The sequence below is a fragment of the Bos mutus genome, chromosome 27 (assembly GCF_027580195.1).
Source record: "Bos mutus isolate GX-2022 chromosome 27, NWIPB_WYAK_1.1, whole genome shotgun sequence".
NCBI classification, from domain to species: Eukaryota; Metazoa; Chordata; class Mammalia; order Artiodactyla; family Bovidae; genus Bos; species Bos mutus.
This window is the reverse complement of record NC_091643.1, coordinates 11,013,164-11,032,185: the sequence shown is the minus strand read 5'-3', so window position 1 is coordinate 11,032,185 and position 19,022 is coordinate 11,013,164. Positions and strand designations below refer to the sequence as shown.

Below are 19,022 nucleotides of genomic sequence, written 5' to 3'. Positions count from 1 at the left end.
TGCTTCATTTGCTATTATTTTCTCCCATTCTGAAGGCTGTCTTTTCACCTTGCTTATAGTTTCCTTTGTTGTGCAGAAATTTTTAAGTTTAATTAGGTCCCATTTGTTTACTTAAAGAAACTAAAGACCTATATATAGAAAACTATAAAACACTGGTGAAAGAAATCAAAGAAGACACTAATAGATGGAGAAATATACCATGTTCATGGGTTGGAAGAATCAATATAGTGAAAAGGAGTATACTACCCAAAGCAATTTATAGATTCAATGCAATCCCTATCAAGCTACCAACAGTATTCTTCACAGAGCTAGAACAAATAATTTCACAATTTATATGGAAATACAAAAAACCTTGAAAAGCCAAAGCGATCTTGAGAAAGAAGAATGGAACTGGAGGGATCAACCTGCCTGACTTTAGGCTCTACTACAAAGCCCCAGTCATCAAGACAGTATGGTACTGGCACAAAGACAGAAATATAGATCAATGGAACAAAATAGAAAGCCCAGAGATAAATCCACGCACCTATGGACACCTTATCTTTGACAAAGGAGGCAAGAACATACAATGGATTAAAGACAATCTCTTTAACAGGTGGCGCTGGGAAAACTGGTCAACCACTTGTAAAAGAATGAACTAGAACACTTTGTAACACCATACACAAAAATAAATTCAAAATGGATTAAAGATCTAAATGTAAGACCAGAAACTATAAAACTCCTAGAGGAGAACATAGGCAAAACACTCCCCGACATACATCACAGCAGGATCCTCTATGACGCACCTTCCAGAATATTGGAAATAAATGCTTTTTCTTATCCATTGTTTTTTTTTCTGTCTAAAATATCACCAGAAACAACTTTCATGTAAATATTTCTACCAGCATTCCATTCATGATTATCTTTGTATTGTCTAAAAAAGATGTAGGCTTTCTCTCCTGCTCTCCTCTTTAGCCTCTGAACCCTCACCAGAGTTGCCTTTACCTTCCATATTTCCACCAACAATCTCTTCATATTCAGTCAGTTCAGTTCAGTCGCTCAGTCATGTCTGACTCTTTGCAACCCCATGGACTGCAGCATGCCAGGCTTTCTTGTCCATCATCAACTCCTGGAGCTTGCTCAAACTCGTGTCCATTGAGTCTGTGATGCCATCCAACCATCTCATCCTCTGTCATCCCCTTCTCTTCCTGCCTTCTCTTTAGATTAATCTAGGTGTTTTCCACAATGTGCCTCAAAATTCCTCTAGCTAGTATCTATTATGAGTTCCTAAGCCATTTCCACATATTTAGGTATGTGTTACAACAACATCTTGTTTCTTGGAACCAAAATCTATATTAGTCAGAATTCTCCAGAGAAATGGGACCATTGACGGTACAGGAGGAGAAGCTTTAGAAGGAATTGATTGGCCCATGTGATTCTGGAGGCTGACAGATTCCAAGATCTACAGAGTCAGTAAACTCAGCTCGAGGAGAGCTGATGGTGCAGTTTTTGTGTGAAGGGCCACAGACTTGAAGGTCAAGCAAAGCTGATGTCTCAGTTTGGGCAGCTCAAGCAGGAAGAATCTTCACTGGAGGATCAGTGTTTTTGTTTAACTAAGACCTCCAGGATTGAGGCCCACCTGCATTAAAGAAAGCTACTGCATTACTCAGTCTACTGATATAAATGTTGGGCTTCCTGGGTAGCTCAGATGGTAAAGACTCTATCTTCAATGCAGAAGACCTGGGTTAAATCCCTGGGTAGGGAAGATCCCCTAGAGAAGGGAATGGGAGCTTACTCCAATATTCTTGCTTGGGAAATCCCATGGATAGAGGAGCCTGGCGGGCTGCAGTCCATGGGGTCACAAAGAATCAGAAAACTGAGCCACTAACACACACACTGATTTAAATATTAATTTCATTTGAAAACACCTCACAGAAACACCTAGAATATTACTTGAGCAAGATCTGAGCTCATTGTGGCCCAGTGAAGTGGATTCAGTCCCTGGGATGGGAAGATCCTCTGGAGGAGGGCACAGCAACCCACTCCAGTATTCTTGTTTGGAGAATTCCATGGACAGGAGAGCCTGGCAGGCTTGCAAAAGAGCTGGACACGAGAGTGACAGAGCACATACACTCTTTAGTGTACATCAGTTATTCTAAGTAAACCTGGAATTTATTGATGGTAGAATAGCTGCCTGGAGAAACTAGGTAATCATGTAACTGTGTAGTTAACAATGCGAAAGTGAAATGACTATTTATGAGCAATCTTGTGTCTACACAGAACTTCTCATCTTGTTTTTCTGTCACCCATCTGAATGTAGTGTGGAGTTGGAGGAGAAGGGGGGAAAGTTTTGGGAGTTGCTGCTGCTGGATGCTGGCTCCTTTATACCTGATATTTACCCATGAAGTTTGCTAGGGTCACATCTGTGTTTTGGGGAGTTTGATATGACAATTAAACCCTTGAGTCATAAAGGCTGAGACATTTGGGGGAAATAAAAGGGAGGAAGTGAAAAGCGGTGAATTAGTATGCTCAAAATTCTCCAAGCCAGGCTTCAGCAATATGTGAACCGTGAACTTCCAGACGTTCAAGCTGGTTTTAGAAAAGGCAGAGGAACCAGAGATCAAATTGCCAACATCCGCTGGATCATCAAAAAGGCAAGAGAGTTTCCAAAAAACATCTATTTCTGCTTTATTGACTATGCCAAAGCCTTTGACTGTATGGATCACAATAAACTGTGGAAAATTTTGAAAGAGATGGGAATACCAGACCACCTGACCTGCCTCTTGAGAAACCTGTATGCAGGTCAGGAAGCAACAGCTAAAACTAGACATGGAACAACAGACTGGTTCCAAATCGGGAAAGGAGTACGTCAAGGCTGTATATTGTCACCGTGCTTATTTAACTTATATGAAGAGTACATCATGAGAAATGCTAGGCTGGATGAAGCACAAGCTGGAATCAAGATTGCTGGGAGAGATATCAATAACTTCAGATATGCAGATGATACCACCCTTATGGCAGAAATTGAAGAAAAACTAAAGAGCCTCTTGATGAAAGTGAAAGAGGAGATTGAAAAATTTGGCTTAAAGCTCAACGTTCAGAAAACAAAGATCGTGGCATCCAGTCCCATCACTTCATGGCAAATAGATGAAGAAACAGTGGAAACAGTGGCAGACTTTATTTTTTGGGGCTCGAAAATCACTGCTGATGGTGACTGCAGCCATGAAATAAAAAGATGCTTACTCCTTGGAAGGAAAGGTATGATCAACCTAGACAGCATATTAAAAAGCAGAGACATTACTTTGCCAACAAAGGTCCGTCTAATCAAGGCTATGGTTTTTCCAGTAGTCATGTGTGAATGTGAGAGTTGGACTATAAAGAAAGCTGAGTGCCGAAGAATTGATGCTTTTGAACTGTGGTGTTGGAGAAGACTCTTGAGAGACTCTTGGACTGCAAGGAGATCCAACCAGTCCATCCTAAAGTAGATCAGTCCTGAGTGTTCATTGGAAGGACTGATGTTGAAGCTGAAACTCCAATACTTTGGCCACCAGATGTGAAGAACTGACTCATTTGAAAAGACCCTGATTCTGGGAAAGATTGAAGGCAGGAGAAGGGGATGACAGAGGATGAGATGGTTGGATGGCATCACCGACTCAATGGACATGAGTTTGAGTAAACTCCGGGAGTTGGTGATGGACAAGGAGTCCTGGTATGCTGCAGGGGGTCGCAAAGGGTTGGACACGACTGAGTGACTGAACTGAACTGAACTGAATAGTTAAATGACTGGATGCCCTGAGGTATCTTTGAAAGGAGGTAGAATCCTTGAGGCAGATTGTTGGGGACTAGTTTAACCCATGGGAACTGGAGACTCAGAGTAATTAATTAAATGAAGATCTCAAGCTGAAAGAAGAATTTATAGAAAATAGTCTTTGTTGGCAGGTATCAGTACATAGTGCTCGTTAAAACTAGATAGTAAAAGGGAAAGAAAGACCTTTTTTTTTTTTGGTCTGGGGAAACCCTACTTACACTTTCAAGGCCACTTTCATACCTTACTCATTTTCAAAATAATCACGTGATCTCCATGATTACCCAGAAGACTACACATGAGGTTGAGAATCAGTCTGCCGGATACAACTAGAGATGCTGATCTCTTCATCTGATTCTTTGTCTAATTACAAATATCATGTGATTTTTATCTTGAAGATACCGGGAACCCCAGGCACGTGCACAGAGCTGACTGAAAAATAAAATGTTGCTCCTACTGTGAACTCTCTTTATGGGAAAAAAGGAGAAGAATTGGGGCTAGCCTAAGAGGAGAATTTTGAGCCTCAGTGATCATCCACACTGTAGCTGGCAAGTTGCTCTTCTGACTGTCAGCTCCTCCATGTGGCTAAGAAGTGATAGAGCAAGAAGTGAAGTGAAGTGAAAGTCACTTAGTCGTGTCTCACTCTTTCCGACCCCATGGACTATAGTCCATGGAATTCTCCAGGCCAGAATACTGGAGTGGGTAGCCGTTCCCTTCTCTAGGGGATCTTCCTGAGCCAGGGATTGAACCCAGGACTCCCACATTGCTGAAGAGTTCATATCAAATAAAAGGAAGCAAGCCAACAAATTATGAAGAAAGTAGGACTCAATACATTAGGACTCCAGGAAGGTGAATACAGATGTCAGCTGAGAATCTATAAGAACAGATGAGGAAAATGTAAATATTAGCACTTGTCAATCAGAAATGCGTCAGAAGCAGATTTAGCCATGCATTCTATAAAATCTAGAGTCATTTTAACAATTTCCTATTGCCACATATTTGATTAAAGAACTTAGTTAAATAAGTTATTTAGAGTACTTCTAATTTTTAGAAAAAATTCTAGTAATATAAGAAAAATGCCACATAAAGTGTGAAAATTTTAGGTGCTCAGTTGTGTCCAACTTTTTGTGACCCCATTTAGTGTAGCTCCCCAGGCTTCTCCATCCATGAAATTCTCTAGGCAAGAATACTGGAATTGGTAGTCATTTCCTTCTCCAGAGGATCTTCCCGACCCAGCGTTGAACCCGGGTCTCCTGCATTGCAGGCAAATTCTCTACCATCTGAGCCACCAGAGAAGCCCAAATGCCACACACCCCAGATTTAATTCTCACACACAGGTAAAATCCCAATACTCTTTTTGATATATATGTTTGAGCCTCAGAAACCCTGTATCAGAACAGAATTGAAGAAATACTTGCAGGTGTTAAATATGCGGTCCATGAAAGAACAATGCCTTCAGTCAAGGAAATCACCATATGGTAGAAGTTTGAAAACACAGAAACATCCGTAAAGCTCATTTAATATATTAGTTTAGGTTTTCAGATTTTATTATATTCACAGTCTAAATGAATGAATTGTTTAGTGTTTGGGAATATGGTTGGTAATGATAGCTTTGCACCATTTCATTTGGTTAATAAAATCTCTGACACAGTTTGAAATGATATTTTCCATTCAAGGTAAAAGTTTTTTGAAGGAAAGATCTCTTGGTCATCCAAAACACAGACTTCAACTCGTTTTCTACATTTCTATACCTGTGTTCATCATTGCTGCTGCTCTTATAATAAAGCAGGATAAAATAAGAGAGCTGTGCTACAAAGGAGAACTTGAAAGTGAAAGGTATATATGTTTTATTCTTATCAAATAAATAAGTCAAGAAAAAAGTATTCCTGGTTCATCTAGAATATGCTAAGACTATAGGTAAAGCAATATGAGGAGAGGCACACAGATACATTTCAAACTGGCTTGGTGTGCTTCATATTTTTTCTGGTTTTACTACATTTTACCAGCAGTATTACTTGAGGAGGATGGGTGCCGAGGGTATGGTGGAGATTTATTCAGCCTCTTAATCCAATATGATAGTTTCCGCTCAGTTGTTTCTGACTCTTTGCGACCCCATGGACTGTAGACCACAGGCTCTTCTGTCCATGGAATTCTCCAGGCAAGAATACTGGATAGGGTTATCATTCCTTCTCCAGGGTGTCTTCCTCACCCATGTCTTCTGCATTGCAGGTGGATTCTTTACCATCTGAGCCACCAGGCAAGCTTTTAATCCAGACTCTGTCTATGTGGTCATATTGTACACGAGAGAATTCTCTTCATGAGAATAAATAATAACACTGCATTTAAAAATAAATTTTAAACATATAGAGCCTCAGACCAGTGGTAAATAACTTAATTAAAATACCCCACTCCACTAGAGATAAGATCTATGAATATGCCTGCATAATATTTATTTTCCTAATTCTTTATACTGCTGATTGGGCAAGTCATTTCTCAACTAGAAATTACATGTGTAGTTCATGTTAATCAGGTTAGAGAGGAGGAAGCATCATGAAATGGGGAGAAAATTATGTTTAGTCTCAGAAAACCTGGCTTCAACTCCTAAATATTGCATATCTTGATAACTATGATACCTTGAGCAAAGGGTTTAATCTTTATGTTCTTAAAATTATTCTCTGTAACTGTATAAAATGTGAGATAATAGCTTTTCAATTTATCATAAACTGGGCACACCAATTAATAAATGACATTATCATATTATCTGTAATCCATTACACAACAATTTAAGCATCATTATTGAACCCCTATTCATAATTTACTATATTTTCCCACAGAGGTATTTATCTCTAGTTTTACCTTCTTGGAATTGATATAAAGAGAACATGAATATGTGTTATGAGAGGATGAAAGAAATCTATAGAAATGTATAGAAAATAAGCTGAAATTTTGGACTGCTACTTTATGGTTTTGGCTTAATTTGGGTGAGAGTTAGGATTACCACAGAATCAAGGGGCCTGCCCACAAATATGTGGGCTTATACCATAAATATTTGAGTAAATGTGAAATGAGAATGAGAAGATTAGGTCGATATAGCGAGATGGCTGGTGGCATTTCTCCTAATATTGAGATGGTAGTTGTTTTATTGGTCTTATTTCCCTGGAAGGGAGACATTTTATTTAGTGAATCACTCTATTTCTCTGAAGAACATTCTTCGTTCAAATAGTCACTTGATTAAGATTTTAAAAATTTCTCACTTTTTAAAAATAAACATTATCGATGTTACAGATCTGTGTCAGAAGAAAGCAGCACTAACAGCAAGTCATCCCCCAGTGTCAGGTGAGTATAGCAGGATTAACCATTCTGCATTGTACCTTTCGATCATTGTACAAGGAGCACTTAAAATCGTTAATTTCAAACCAAGCCTTTGTTCATAATATTCTTATATGGTCCCCATTGTAGATGCTTTTATAGTACTGAATAATAAAACTTGGTTTCATGATGTCTCAACCCTTCCTGACCCACACCAAAGGAGTGATTTCACACTAGCATTTATAACCACATGATTTTTGTTTTATTTTAAGATTTGGTAAGGAGAACTTATATCTTGATGATGTTTTACTGCCACATGAAAAGAAGACTGATATTGTAAAGATGTCAGATATGCTTATAGTTATATTTTTATGTCAGAAAAAATTATTGTTAATAAGATAGAGTCTTGGAGTTTTCATTCATTTTACTGCCTTAAGATCTCAAGTAACCACTGAATTTGACAACCATCAAGGAATGAAGAAAATAAACTAAACCCAAATTAAGTGGGAGGAAGGAAATAATAAAGGTTAGAGCAGATATGAGAAAAAGGAAGACTAGAAAAGCAATTTTAAAAATCAACAGATGTAAGCATTTTTTTTTAAAAGAAAAAATTAACAAACCTTTAGATAGGCTAGTTAACTAGCACAAAAAGGGAGAAGACTAATATAATATAACCAAAAATAGTATCATTATAAATACTACAGAATTAATCTTTTTATAGTTTATAGTTCCTTAAAGATTACTATGAACATTTGTATGCTAAGAAAGTGAAAAACCAAAAAGAAATAAACACATTCCTGGAAACATGTAACATGTCAAGATTAAATCATGAAGAAATAGAAAGTGAGCAGATTAAAACCTAGCAACTCCTACAGCTCAACTCCAGAAAAATAAATGACCCAATCAAAAAATGGGCCAAAGAACTAAATAGACATTTCTCCAAAGAAGACATACAGATGGCTAACAAACACAGGAAAAGATGCTCAACATCACTCATTATCAGAGAAATGCAAATCAAAACCACTATGAGGTACCATTTCATGCCAGTCAGAATGGCTGTGATCCAAAAGTCTACAAGCAATTAATGCTGGAGAGGGTGTGGAGAAAAGGGAACTCTCTTACACTGTTGGTGGGAATGCAAACTAGTACAGCCACTATGGAGAACAGTGTGGAGATTCCTTAAAAAACTGGAAATAGAACTGCCTTATGATCCAGCAATCCCACTGCTGGGCATACACACTGAAGAAACCAGAAGGGAAAGAGACATGAGTACCCCAATGTTCATCACAGCACTGTTTATAATAGCCAGGACATGGAAGCAACCTAGATGTCCATCAGCAGATGAATGGATAAAGAAAGCTGTGGTACATATACACAATGGAGTATTACTCAGCCATTAAAAAGAATACATTTGAATCAGTTCTAATGAGATGGATGAAACTGGAACCTATTATACAGAGTGAAGTAAGCCAGAAAGAAAAACACCAAAACAGTATACTAACGCATATATATGGAATTTAGAAAGATGGTAACAATAACCCTGTGTACGAGACAGCAAAAGAGACACTGATGTATAGATCAGTCTTATGGACTCTGTGGGAGAGGGAGAGGGTGGGGAGATTTGGGAGAATGGCATTGAAACATGTATAATATCGTGTATGAAAAGCAGTCGCCAGTCCAGGTTCGATGCATGATACTGGATGCTTGGGGCTGGTGCACTGGGACGACCCAGAGGGAGGGTACGGGGAGGGAGGAAGGAGGAGGGTTCAGGATGGGGAACACATGTATGCCTGTGGCAGATTCGTTTCGATATTTGGCAAAACTAATACAATATTGTGAAGTTTAAAAATAAAATAAAATTAAAAAAAAAAAATTAAAAAAAAAATAAGATAGAAAAAATACAAAAAAAAAAAAAAAAAAAAACAACAACTAGCAAGGAGAGTGAACCAGTAATTTAAACCTTCACAACAAAGAAAAGCCCAGGACAGATTGGTTTTACTAGTGAATTTTGTCAAACATTTAAATAGGAATTAAAGTCAGTATTCTAAAACTGTTCCAAAAAGTATAAAGGTAAAAACACAAACTCATTTTATGAGGCCAGCATTACTCTGATACCAAAATTGGTAAGGACTCCACAGAAAAAGGAAACTACAAGTTAATATCTGTGATGAATATAAATGCAAAAGTTCTCCACAGATACTAGCAAAACCAAATTCAACAGCGCATGGAAAGGATTATGCACCATGGCAGTGATATCATGGGAGTGCAAGGATGGTTCAACATATGAAAATTAATCAATGTGATAACACACACCACATTAACCAGATGAAGAATGAAAATGACAAGATTGTCTCAGTAGATATAGGAAAAAGATTTGACAAATTCAAAATGTTTTTATGATATATCCTTTCAACCAATTAAGAACAGAAGGAATTTACAACAGAGTAAAGGCCATATATATGAGAAAGTCATGTAATTTATACTCACTGTTTCCATTGTTTCCCCTTCTATTTGCCATGAAGTGATGGGACCAGAAGTCATGATCTTAGTTTTCTGAATGTTGAGTTTTAGGCCAGTTTTTTCAATCTCTTTCACTTTCATCAAGAGGCTTTTTAATTCTTTGCTTTTTACCATAAGGGTGGTGTCATCTGCATATTTGAGGTTATTGATAGTTCTTCTGGCAATCTTGATTCCAGCTTGTGCTTCATCCAGCCCAGCATTTCTCATGATGTACTCTGCACATAATAAGCAGGGTGACAATATACAGCCTTGACGTACTCCCTTTCCTATTTGGAACCAGTCTGTTGTTCCGTGTCCATTTCTAACTGTTGCTTCCTGACCTGCATACAGGTTTCTCAAGAGGCAGGTCAGGTGGTCTGGTATTCCCATCTCTTTCAGAATTTTCCACAGTTTGTTGTGATCCACACAGTCAAAGGCTTTGGCATAGTCAATAAAGCAGAAATAGATGTTTGTCTGGAACTCTCTTGCTTTTTCTATGATCTAGTGAATATTGGCAATTTGATCTCTAGTTCCTCTGCCTTTCCAAATCTAGCTTGAACATCTGGAAGTCCATGGTTCATGTACTGTTGAGCCTGGCTTGGAGAAGTTTGAGCATTACTTGGCTAGTGTGTGAGATAGTGCAATTATGCAGTCGTTTGAGCATTCTTTAGCATTGCCTTTCTTTGGGATTGGAATGAAAACTGACTTTTTCCAGTCCTGTGGCCACTGCTGAGTTTTCCAAATTTGCTGGCATATTGAGTGCAGCACTTTGACAGCATCATCTTTCAGGATTTGAAATAGCTCAACTGGAATTCCATCACCTCCACTAGCTTTGTTTGTAGTGATGCTTTCTAAGGCCCGCTTGACTTCACATTCCAGGATGTCTGGCTCTATGTCAGTGATCACACCATTGTGATTATCCGGGTCATGAAGATCTTTTTTGTACAGTTCTTCTGTGTATTGTTGCCTTCTCTTCTTAATCTCTTATGCTTCTGTTAGGTCCATACCATTTCTGTCCTTTATTATGCCCATCTTTGCATGAAATGTTCCCCTTAGTATCTCTAATTTTATTGAAAAGATCTCTAGTCTTTCCCATTCTATTGTTTTCCTCTGTTTCTTTGCATTGATCACTGAGGAAGACTTTCTTCTCTCTCCTGCTATTCTTTGGAACTCTACATTCAAATGGATATATCTTTCCTTTTCTCCTTTGCCTTTTACTCCTCTTCTTTTAACAGCTATTTGTGAGGCCTCCTCAGACAGCCATTTTGCCTTTTTGCATTTCTTTTTCTTGGGATTGGCCTTGATCCCTGCCTTCTCTACAATGTCAGGAACCTCTGTCCGTAGTTCTTCAGGCAATCTGTCTATCAGATCTAATCCCTTGAATCTATTTCTCACTTCCACTGTATAATTGTAAGGGATTTGATTTAAATCATACCTGAATGGTCTAGTGGTTTTCCTTATTTTCTTCAATTTAGGTCTGAATTTGGCAATAAGGAGGTCATGATCTGAGCCACAGTCAACTCCAGGTCTTATTTTTGCTGACTGTATAGAGTTTCTCCATCTTTGGCTGCAAAGAATATAATAAATCTGTTTTCAGTATTGACCATCTGGTGATGTCCATGTGTAGAGTCTTCTCTTGTGTTGTTGGAAGAGGGTGTTTGCTATGACCAGTATGTTCTCTTGGCAAAACTCTATTAGCCTGTACCCTGCTTCATTCTGTACTCCAAGGCCAGATTTGCCTGTTACTCCATGTAACTCTTGACTTCCTACTTTTGCATTCCAGTCCTCTATAAGGAAAAGGACATCTTTTTTGGGTGTTAGTTCTAGAAGGTCTTGTAGTCTTCATAGAACTGTTCAACTTCAGTTTCTTCAGCATTACTGGTCAGGGCATAGACTTGGATTACTGTGATATTGAATGGTTTGCCTTGGAAACGAACAGATATTATTCTGTCGTTTTTGAGATTGCACCCAAGTACTACATTTGGGACTCTTTTGTTGACTATGAGGGCTACTTCATTTCTTCTAAGGGATTCTTGCCCACAGCCATAGATATAATGGTCATCTGAATTAAATTCACCCATTCCAGTACATTTTAGTTCACTGATTCCTAAAGTGTTGATGTTGACTTTTGCCATCTTCTGTTTGACCACTTCCAATTTGGCTTGATTCATGAACCTAACACTCCAGGTTCCTATGCAATGTTGCTTTTTACAGCATCGGACTTCACTTCCATCAGCAGTCACATCTACAACTGGGTGTTGTTTTTGCTTTGGCTCCGTCTCTTCATTCTTTCTGGAGTTATTTCTCCACTGATCTCCAGTAGCATATTAGGCACCCACCGACCTGGGCAGTTCATCTTTCAGTGCATCTTTTTGCCTTTTCATACTGTTCATGGGGTCTAAAAGTAAGAATACTGAAGTAGTTTGCCATTCCCTTCTCCAGCGGACCACGTTTTGTCAGAACTCTCCACCATGACCCGTCTGTCTTGGATGGCCCTACACAGCATTGCTCATAGTTCCATTGAGTTAGATAAGATTGTGGTCCATATGACCATTTTGGTTAGTTTTCTGTGATTGTGGTTTTCTGTCTGCCCTGTGATGGAGAAGGATAAGAGGCTTATGGAAGCTTCCTGATGGGAGAGACTGACTGATGGGGAGACTGGGTCTTGATCTGATGGGTGGGGCCATGCTTAGTAAATCTTTAATCCAATTTTCTGTTGATGGGTAGGGCTGTGTTTCCTTCCTGTTATTTACCTGGCCCAAACTATGGTGGAGGTAATGAGATAATGGTGACCTCCTTCAAAAGGTCCCATGCACACACTGCTACACTCAGTGCCCCCAACCCTGCAGCAGGCCACCACCAACCCACACCTCTGCTGGAGACTCCTGGACACTCATGGGCAAGTCTGGGTCAGTCTCTTGTGGGGTCTCTGCTCCTTTCTCCTGTGTCCTGGTGCACACAAGATTTTGTTTGTGCCCTCCAAGGTCTGTTTTCCCAGTCTTGTGTAAGTTCTGGTGGCTCTATGGTAGGGTTAATGGCAACCTCCTCCAAGAGGGCTTATGTCATACCCAGGTCTGCTGGACCTAGAGCCCCTGTGCTGGTGACAGTCTACTGCTGACCCATACCTCCACAGGAGATACTCTAACACAGTTCTGTCTCAGTTTCTGTGGGGTCTGTGGGTCCTGATGCACCCAAGGTTTGTTTGAGCCCTTGACCGTCTCTGGTGGGTATGGGGTTTGATTCTAAACACAATTTCCCCCCTCCTATCATCTTGCTGGCTCTTCTCTTTTGCCCTTGGATGGGGGTTATCTCCTTAGCATAGCTCCAATGCCACACAGCCACTGCTCCAGCGGTGAAACAGTGACAGACTTTTTTTTTGGGGGGGGGGAGCCTCCAAAATCACTGTGGATGGTGATGGCAGCCATGAAATTAGAAGATGCTTGTTCCTTGGAAGGAAAGTTGTGACCCACCTAGACAGCATATTAAAAAGAAGAGGCATTGCTTTGCTAACAAATGTCCATCTAGTCAAAGCTATGGTTTTTCCAGTAGTCTTGTATGGATGTGAGGGTTGGACTATAAAGAAAGCTGAGCACCAAAGAATTGATGCTTGTGAACTGTGGTGTTGAAGAAGATGCTTGAGAGTCTCTTGGACTGCAAGGAGATCCAACCAGTCCATCCTAAAGGAAATCAATCCTGAATATTCATTGGAAGGACTGATGCTGAAAATGAAACTCCAATACTTTGGCCACTTTATGTGAAGAACTGACTCATTAGAAAAGACCCTGATGCTGGGAAAGATTGAAGGTGGGAGGAGAAGGGGACAACAGAGGATGAGATGGTTGAATGGCATCACCAAGTCAAGGGACATGAGTTTGAGTAAATTCTGAAAGTTGGTGATGGATAGGGAGGCCTGGTGTGCTACAGTCCATGGGGTCACAAAGAGTTGGACATGACTGAGCGACTGAACTGAACTAAATTTATACTCAAAATGAAAAACATTGAAGCAGTTCCTATATTATCCCTTAAAAAGAATGAAAGAATGTCATTTGCAGCAACATGGATGGATCTAGAGAATGTCATACTGAGTGAAGTAAATCAGACAGAGATGGAGAAATATCATATAACATCCCTTATATGTGGAATCTAAAAAGAAGTGATACAAATGAACTCATAAAAGAGAAACAGACTTCCAACAAGGACCTACTGTATAGCACAGGGAACTCTGCTCAATGTTATGTGGCAGCCTGGATGGGAGGAGAGTCTGGGGGAAAATAGATACATGTATATGTATGGTTGAGCCCCTTTGATGTTCATCTGTAATTAATCAGCTATAACCCAATACAAAATAAAAAGTTAAAAAATCTACAAATTCAATGAAATGTCTATCAAAATTATAATGGCATTTTCACAAAAATATAAAAAATTAATTTATGTGGAACCACAAAGGACCCTCAGTAGCCAAAACATTTTGAGAACAAAGCTGGAGGTATCAAACTTCTTGATTTTAAAATACATTGCAAATAGTAATTAAATACTGTAATTAAAAGAGCATCATACTGTTACAAAGACAAATACCAATGAAATGAAATAGTGCAGGATTCAACCCCCACATACATAGTCAAATGATCTTTGAAAGAGGTGCCAAGAATACACAGTTGGAAATGGTATTGGCAAAACTGGATATCCACACAAATAAGAATGAAATTGAAACTTATATAAGACACAAAAATAAGCTCAAAATGGATTAAAGTCTTAAATGTAACCCCAAACTATAAAAATCCTAGAAGAAAACATAGGGAGAAAGTTTCATATCATTGGTCTTAGCAATGAATTTTTGGATTAATACCAAAAGTACAGGCAACAAAAGCAAAAAATAGACAAATAGGGCTCCATCAAACTAAAACCGTCTGCATAGCAAGGGAAACATTTAATAGTGTCAATAAGCAATCTATGGAAAGGGGAAACATATTTGTAAACCAAGTATCAGATAAAGGATTAGTAACCAAACACACAAGTTACTCCTACTATCAAAAAAACAAAAAACAAAAAACAAAACCCTGATTTTAAAATGGGCTAAAGAGTTGAATAGATGCTTCTCCCAAAATGCCATATTATGACGAATAGGTATAGTAGGAAAAGATAGTTCAGGTCATCAGGGAAATGCAAATCAAAACCACGTGAGGCATCACCCATTAGAATGGCTATTATTTTAAAAACCCATAAGCCAACAAATGGTGGCAAGGATGCAGAGAAATTGGGATCATTTTACATTGTTGTGGTGGTGGTTTAGTCGCTAAATCATGTCCGACTCTTGTGACCCCATGGACTATAGCCTGCCAGGCTCCTCTGTCCATGGGATTTCCCAAGAAAGAATACTGGAGTGGTTTGCCACTTCCTTCTCCATTACATTGTTGGTGGGAATGCAAAATATTGTAGCCATTGTTCAAAACTGTTGGAGATTCCTCAAAAAAGTAAAAATAGGACTACTGTATGACCCAGCAATCTTACTTCTATATATATTTCCGAGAAGAATTGAAATCAAGATCCCAAAGAAGTATTAGCATTTTCCTGTTCATTGCAGCACGACACAAACTCAGTGTTCATCACTGGATGAGTGGATAAAGACAATGTGGTATATACATATGATGGAACGTTCAGCCATAAAAAGGAGGGAAATCCTGCATATATTACCACATAGTTGAACCTTGAGGACATTATGCTGATTAAAATAAGCCAGCCACAAAAGGACACATCACTGCATGATTCCACTTAGGATATCTCAAGTTGTGAAGCTCCTAACTGAGAGCAGAATTTTAGTTGCCTCAAGTTGGGGTGAGGGGATAGTGGGATGTTGCCAATCAATGAGAATGAAGTCTTAGTTGTACAAAATCTAGACATCTGCTGTATACCATCATCCATACTGTTAACAGTGTTGTTCTCAGGTGGCACAAGTGATGAAGAATTCACCTGCCAGGAGATGTGAATTTGATACCTAGGTTGGGAAGATCCCCTAGAGGAGGAAATGGCAACCCATTCCAGTAGTCTTGCCTGGAAAATCCCATGGAGAGAGGAGCCTCGCGGGTTATAGTTAATGGGGTCACAAGAAGTCGGACACAACTGAGCATGCATGCAGCAGAACAACACTGTATGCTTAAAAATTTAAGAGAATAGATCTCATTTACGTGTTTTTAACCTCATAATAAAGTTTTTTTTAAAATTTAGGAAGCTTTGCTTCACAAAAGACACCCTTGTGAAAGGGAAAAGGGAATTCACAACACGGGAGACGATGTTTGTAATACATATTTCCAGTAAAGGACTCACACACTTGACACTTCCTGTCAAGCAATAACAAAAGGCAGGAGCCTAATAGGCAAAACATTTGAAAGGACGCTTCACAGAAGATAATATAGAAGAAGCTCAAAACATGAAAAATTGCTTAACATCATTAGTCATCAGAAAAAGGCAAATTAAAATAAAAACAAGTGTTCCCTATACCCGTATAAGAGTGGCTAAAATTAAAAGAACTGGCAATGTCAAGGGTACGTTAGAATGTCAAGCAACAAGGACTCTAACATGCTGCAGGCAGGAGCATATATTTCATTACTTTAATACTCTTATTCCTGTTCAGCAGTTTAGCATCTCCTAAAGCTATCAGAGTGCAGGTCAGGAAGCAACAGTTAGAACTGGACATGGAACAACAGACTGGTTCCAAATCGGACAAGGAGTATGTCAAGGTTGTATATTGGCACCCTGCTTACTTAATTTCTATGCAGAGTACATCATGAGAAACGCTGGGCTGGAGGAAGCACAAGCTGGAATCAAGATTGCTGGGAGAAATATCAGTAACCTCAGATGACACCACCCTTATGGCAGAAAGTGAAGAACTGAAGAGCCTCTTGATGAAAGTGAAAGAGAAGAGTGAAAAAGTTGGCTTAAAGCTCAACATTCAGAAAACTAAGATTATGGCATCTGGTCCCATCACTTCATGGCAAATAGATGGGGAAACAGTGGAAACAGTGTCAGACTTTATTTTTATGGGCTCCAAAATCACTGCTGATGGTGATTGCAGCCATGAAATTAAAAGACGCTTACTCCTTGGAAGGAAAATTATTACCAACCTAGACATCATATGAAAAAGCAGAGACATTACTTTGCCAACAAGAGCCCATCTAATCAAGGCTATGGGTTTTTGTCAGGGTACATTCAACTTTAAGGGATCCAATATGTTGCATTTTCTTCCTTTGTGTGCCATTTCTCAAGGACTCTCTGTTCCTTATCAGTTTCTGGAGTACAGGAAGTAGTAGAGCTTCACAGTTCTCAGGACTGAGATCATGGGAAAGAGCACGTGCTTGGATTCCCTTCAGTGACTCTCTTCAGCAATCTTGTACTTAATAGACTATCCATTTTATTGCAACTGGTGGAATTTCATTCTTTTTAATGGCTGAGTAATCATTTTACTGAAGATATATAAGCATGCATTTCTGCTAATAAAATACCCTTGTTCCACTAGAGACTTGGGTCCCCCATGTCCTTCTTTTGTTTCCGGCAAGTTCTTTGGAGTGTGGAGGCCTACCGAGCTCACTTTCTTGCCCTGGCTTTTAAGACCTCCTTGAGAGGATGCCCTGTGCCTTCGTGAGTGGTCCAGGTCCTGTGTATGGGCTTTATTGGCTTTCCATGTGACCCAGGGGATATTGCTCTTTCTCTCTCTTTTTCTCTCTTTCTTTTCGATTCCAGTCCCCATGTCCCAATCTGTAAAAGACCGTAAGAGTTTTTCCAACAGTGATGTGTGGATGTAAGAATTCGACTATAAAGAAAGCTGAGTGCAGAAGAACTGATGCTTTTGAACTGTGGTGTTGGAGAAGACTCTTGAGAGTCCCTTGGACTGCAGGGAGATCCAACTAGTCCATCCTAAAGGAGATCAGTCCTGAGTCATTGGAAGGACTGATGTTGAAGCTGAAACTCTGATACTTTGGCCACCTGATGCGAAAAGCTGACTCATTTGAAAAGACCCTGATGCTGGGAAAGATCAAGGGCAGGAGGAAAAGGAGACATAAGAGGATGAGATGGTTGGATGGCATTACTGACTCAATAGACATGAGTTTGGGTGAACTCTGGGAGTTAGTGATGGACAGGGAGTAGTTCATGGGGTCGCAAAGAGTCGGACATGACTGAGCGACTGAACTGAGCTGAACTGAAAGCTATCAGGGTTCAATTAAATGTATAATTTTTATTTTTAAAATTATCATGCTTATTAGATTTTACATTTATTTTATAAGTAATTAAAAGTGTTTCCTAGAATTTTGACAAAGAATTTCCATAAATTTTGAGCCTAGTTATGTAAAATATTTTTCTTTCCTTTTCCATTTAACTTGAATCTGCTTGTCTTTACTTCTTGTTTTATACTTTTAAATTTAAGGCTTATTCTTTTCAAACATCAGTAATCTATGTATAGGTGCTGTGCTAAGTTGCTTCAGTCATGTCTGCCTCTTTTTGACTTCATAGGCTGTAGCCTTCTGGGCTACCTCTGTCCATGGAATTCTCTAGGCAGGAATACTAGAGTGGATTGCCATGCCCTCCTCCAGAGATCTTGCCAATCCAGAGAGCAAACCCACATCTCAAGTCTCTTGTATTGGCAGGTGAATTCTTTACCTCTAGGGCCTCCTGGGTAGGCTTCAGTATATTTAACATAAACTCATTCAAAATACTTTTTATGTATGGGGGTAGAGAAAATGTAGAAAAACATTCTGAAATTCATGTGAAGGGAAAATAGGGATAACCAAATAAACTTTAGAACTAACTAGGAATGAATTGGAGAAGGCAATGGCAACCCACTCCAGTACTCTTGCCTGGAGAATCCCATGGATGGAGGAGCCTGGTAGGCTGCAGTCCAAGGGGTCGCTCGGAGTCGGACATGACTGAGCGACTTCACTTTGACTTTTCACTTCCATGCATTGGAGAAGGAAATGGCAACCCACTCAAGTGTTCTTGCCTGGAGAATCCCAGGGACGGGGGAGCCTGGTGGATTGCTGTCTATGAGGTCGCACAGAGTTGGACACTACTGAAGCGACTTAGCAGCAGCAGAAGCAATGAAGTAAAATACAGTGATTTTTATTTTCAAAAAGCCAAAACCTACAGAATATACGTGCATGGGTGCTTAGTCACTTCAGTCATGTCTGATCTGTAGCCCACCAGGTTTCTCTGTCCAGGGGATTCTCCAGGCAAGAATACTGGAGTGCGTTGCCATTCCCTCCTCCAGGGGATCTTCCTGACCCAGGGATTGAACTGGTGACTCTTATGTCTCTTACATTTGTGAGCTGGTTCTCTACCACTAGCACCACCTAAGCTTCCCCTTCTGATTTTTAGTGATGATCAAATATTTATTAAAATATCCAAAATACATTGGTAGGTATATGAATTAAAAATAAATTTCTCA

At 39.4% G+C, this 19,022-nt stretch overlaps 1 protein-coding gene across 1 annotated transcript in view; it reads left to right on the top strand.

Moving 5' to 3' along the window:
- The window catches only part of LOC102268068 (disintegrin and metalloproteinase domain-containing protein 5-like), a 112,184-nt gene that overhangs the window by 81,198 nt on the left and 11,964 nt on the right, over positions 1 to 19,022 (top strand). Inside the window, exons 12-13 of the mRNA XM_070364107.1 lie at positions 5,458 to 5,617; positions 7,067 to 7,117. Coding sequence (XP_070220208.1) covers positions 5,458 to 5,617; positions 7,067 to 7,117 — 211 coding nt within the window. The remainder of the gene's footprint in view (positions 1 to 5,457; positions 5,618 to 7,066; positions 7,118 to 19,022) is intronic.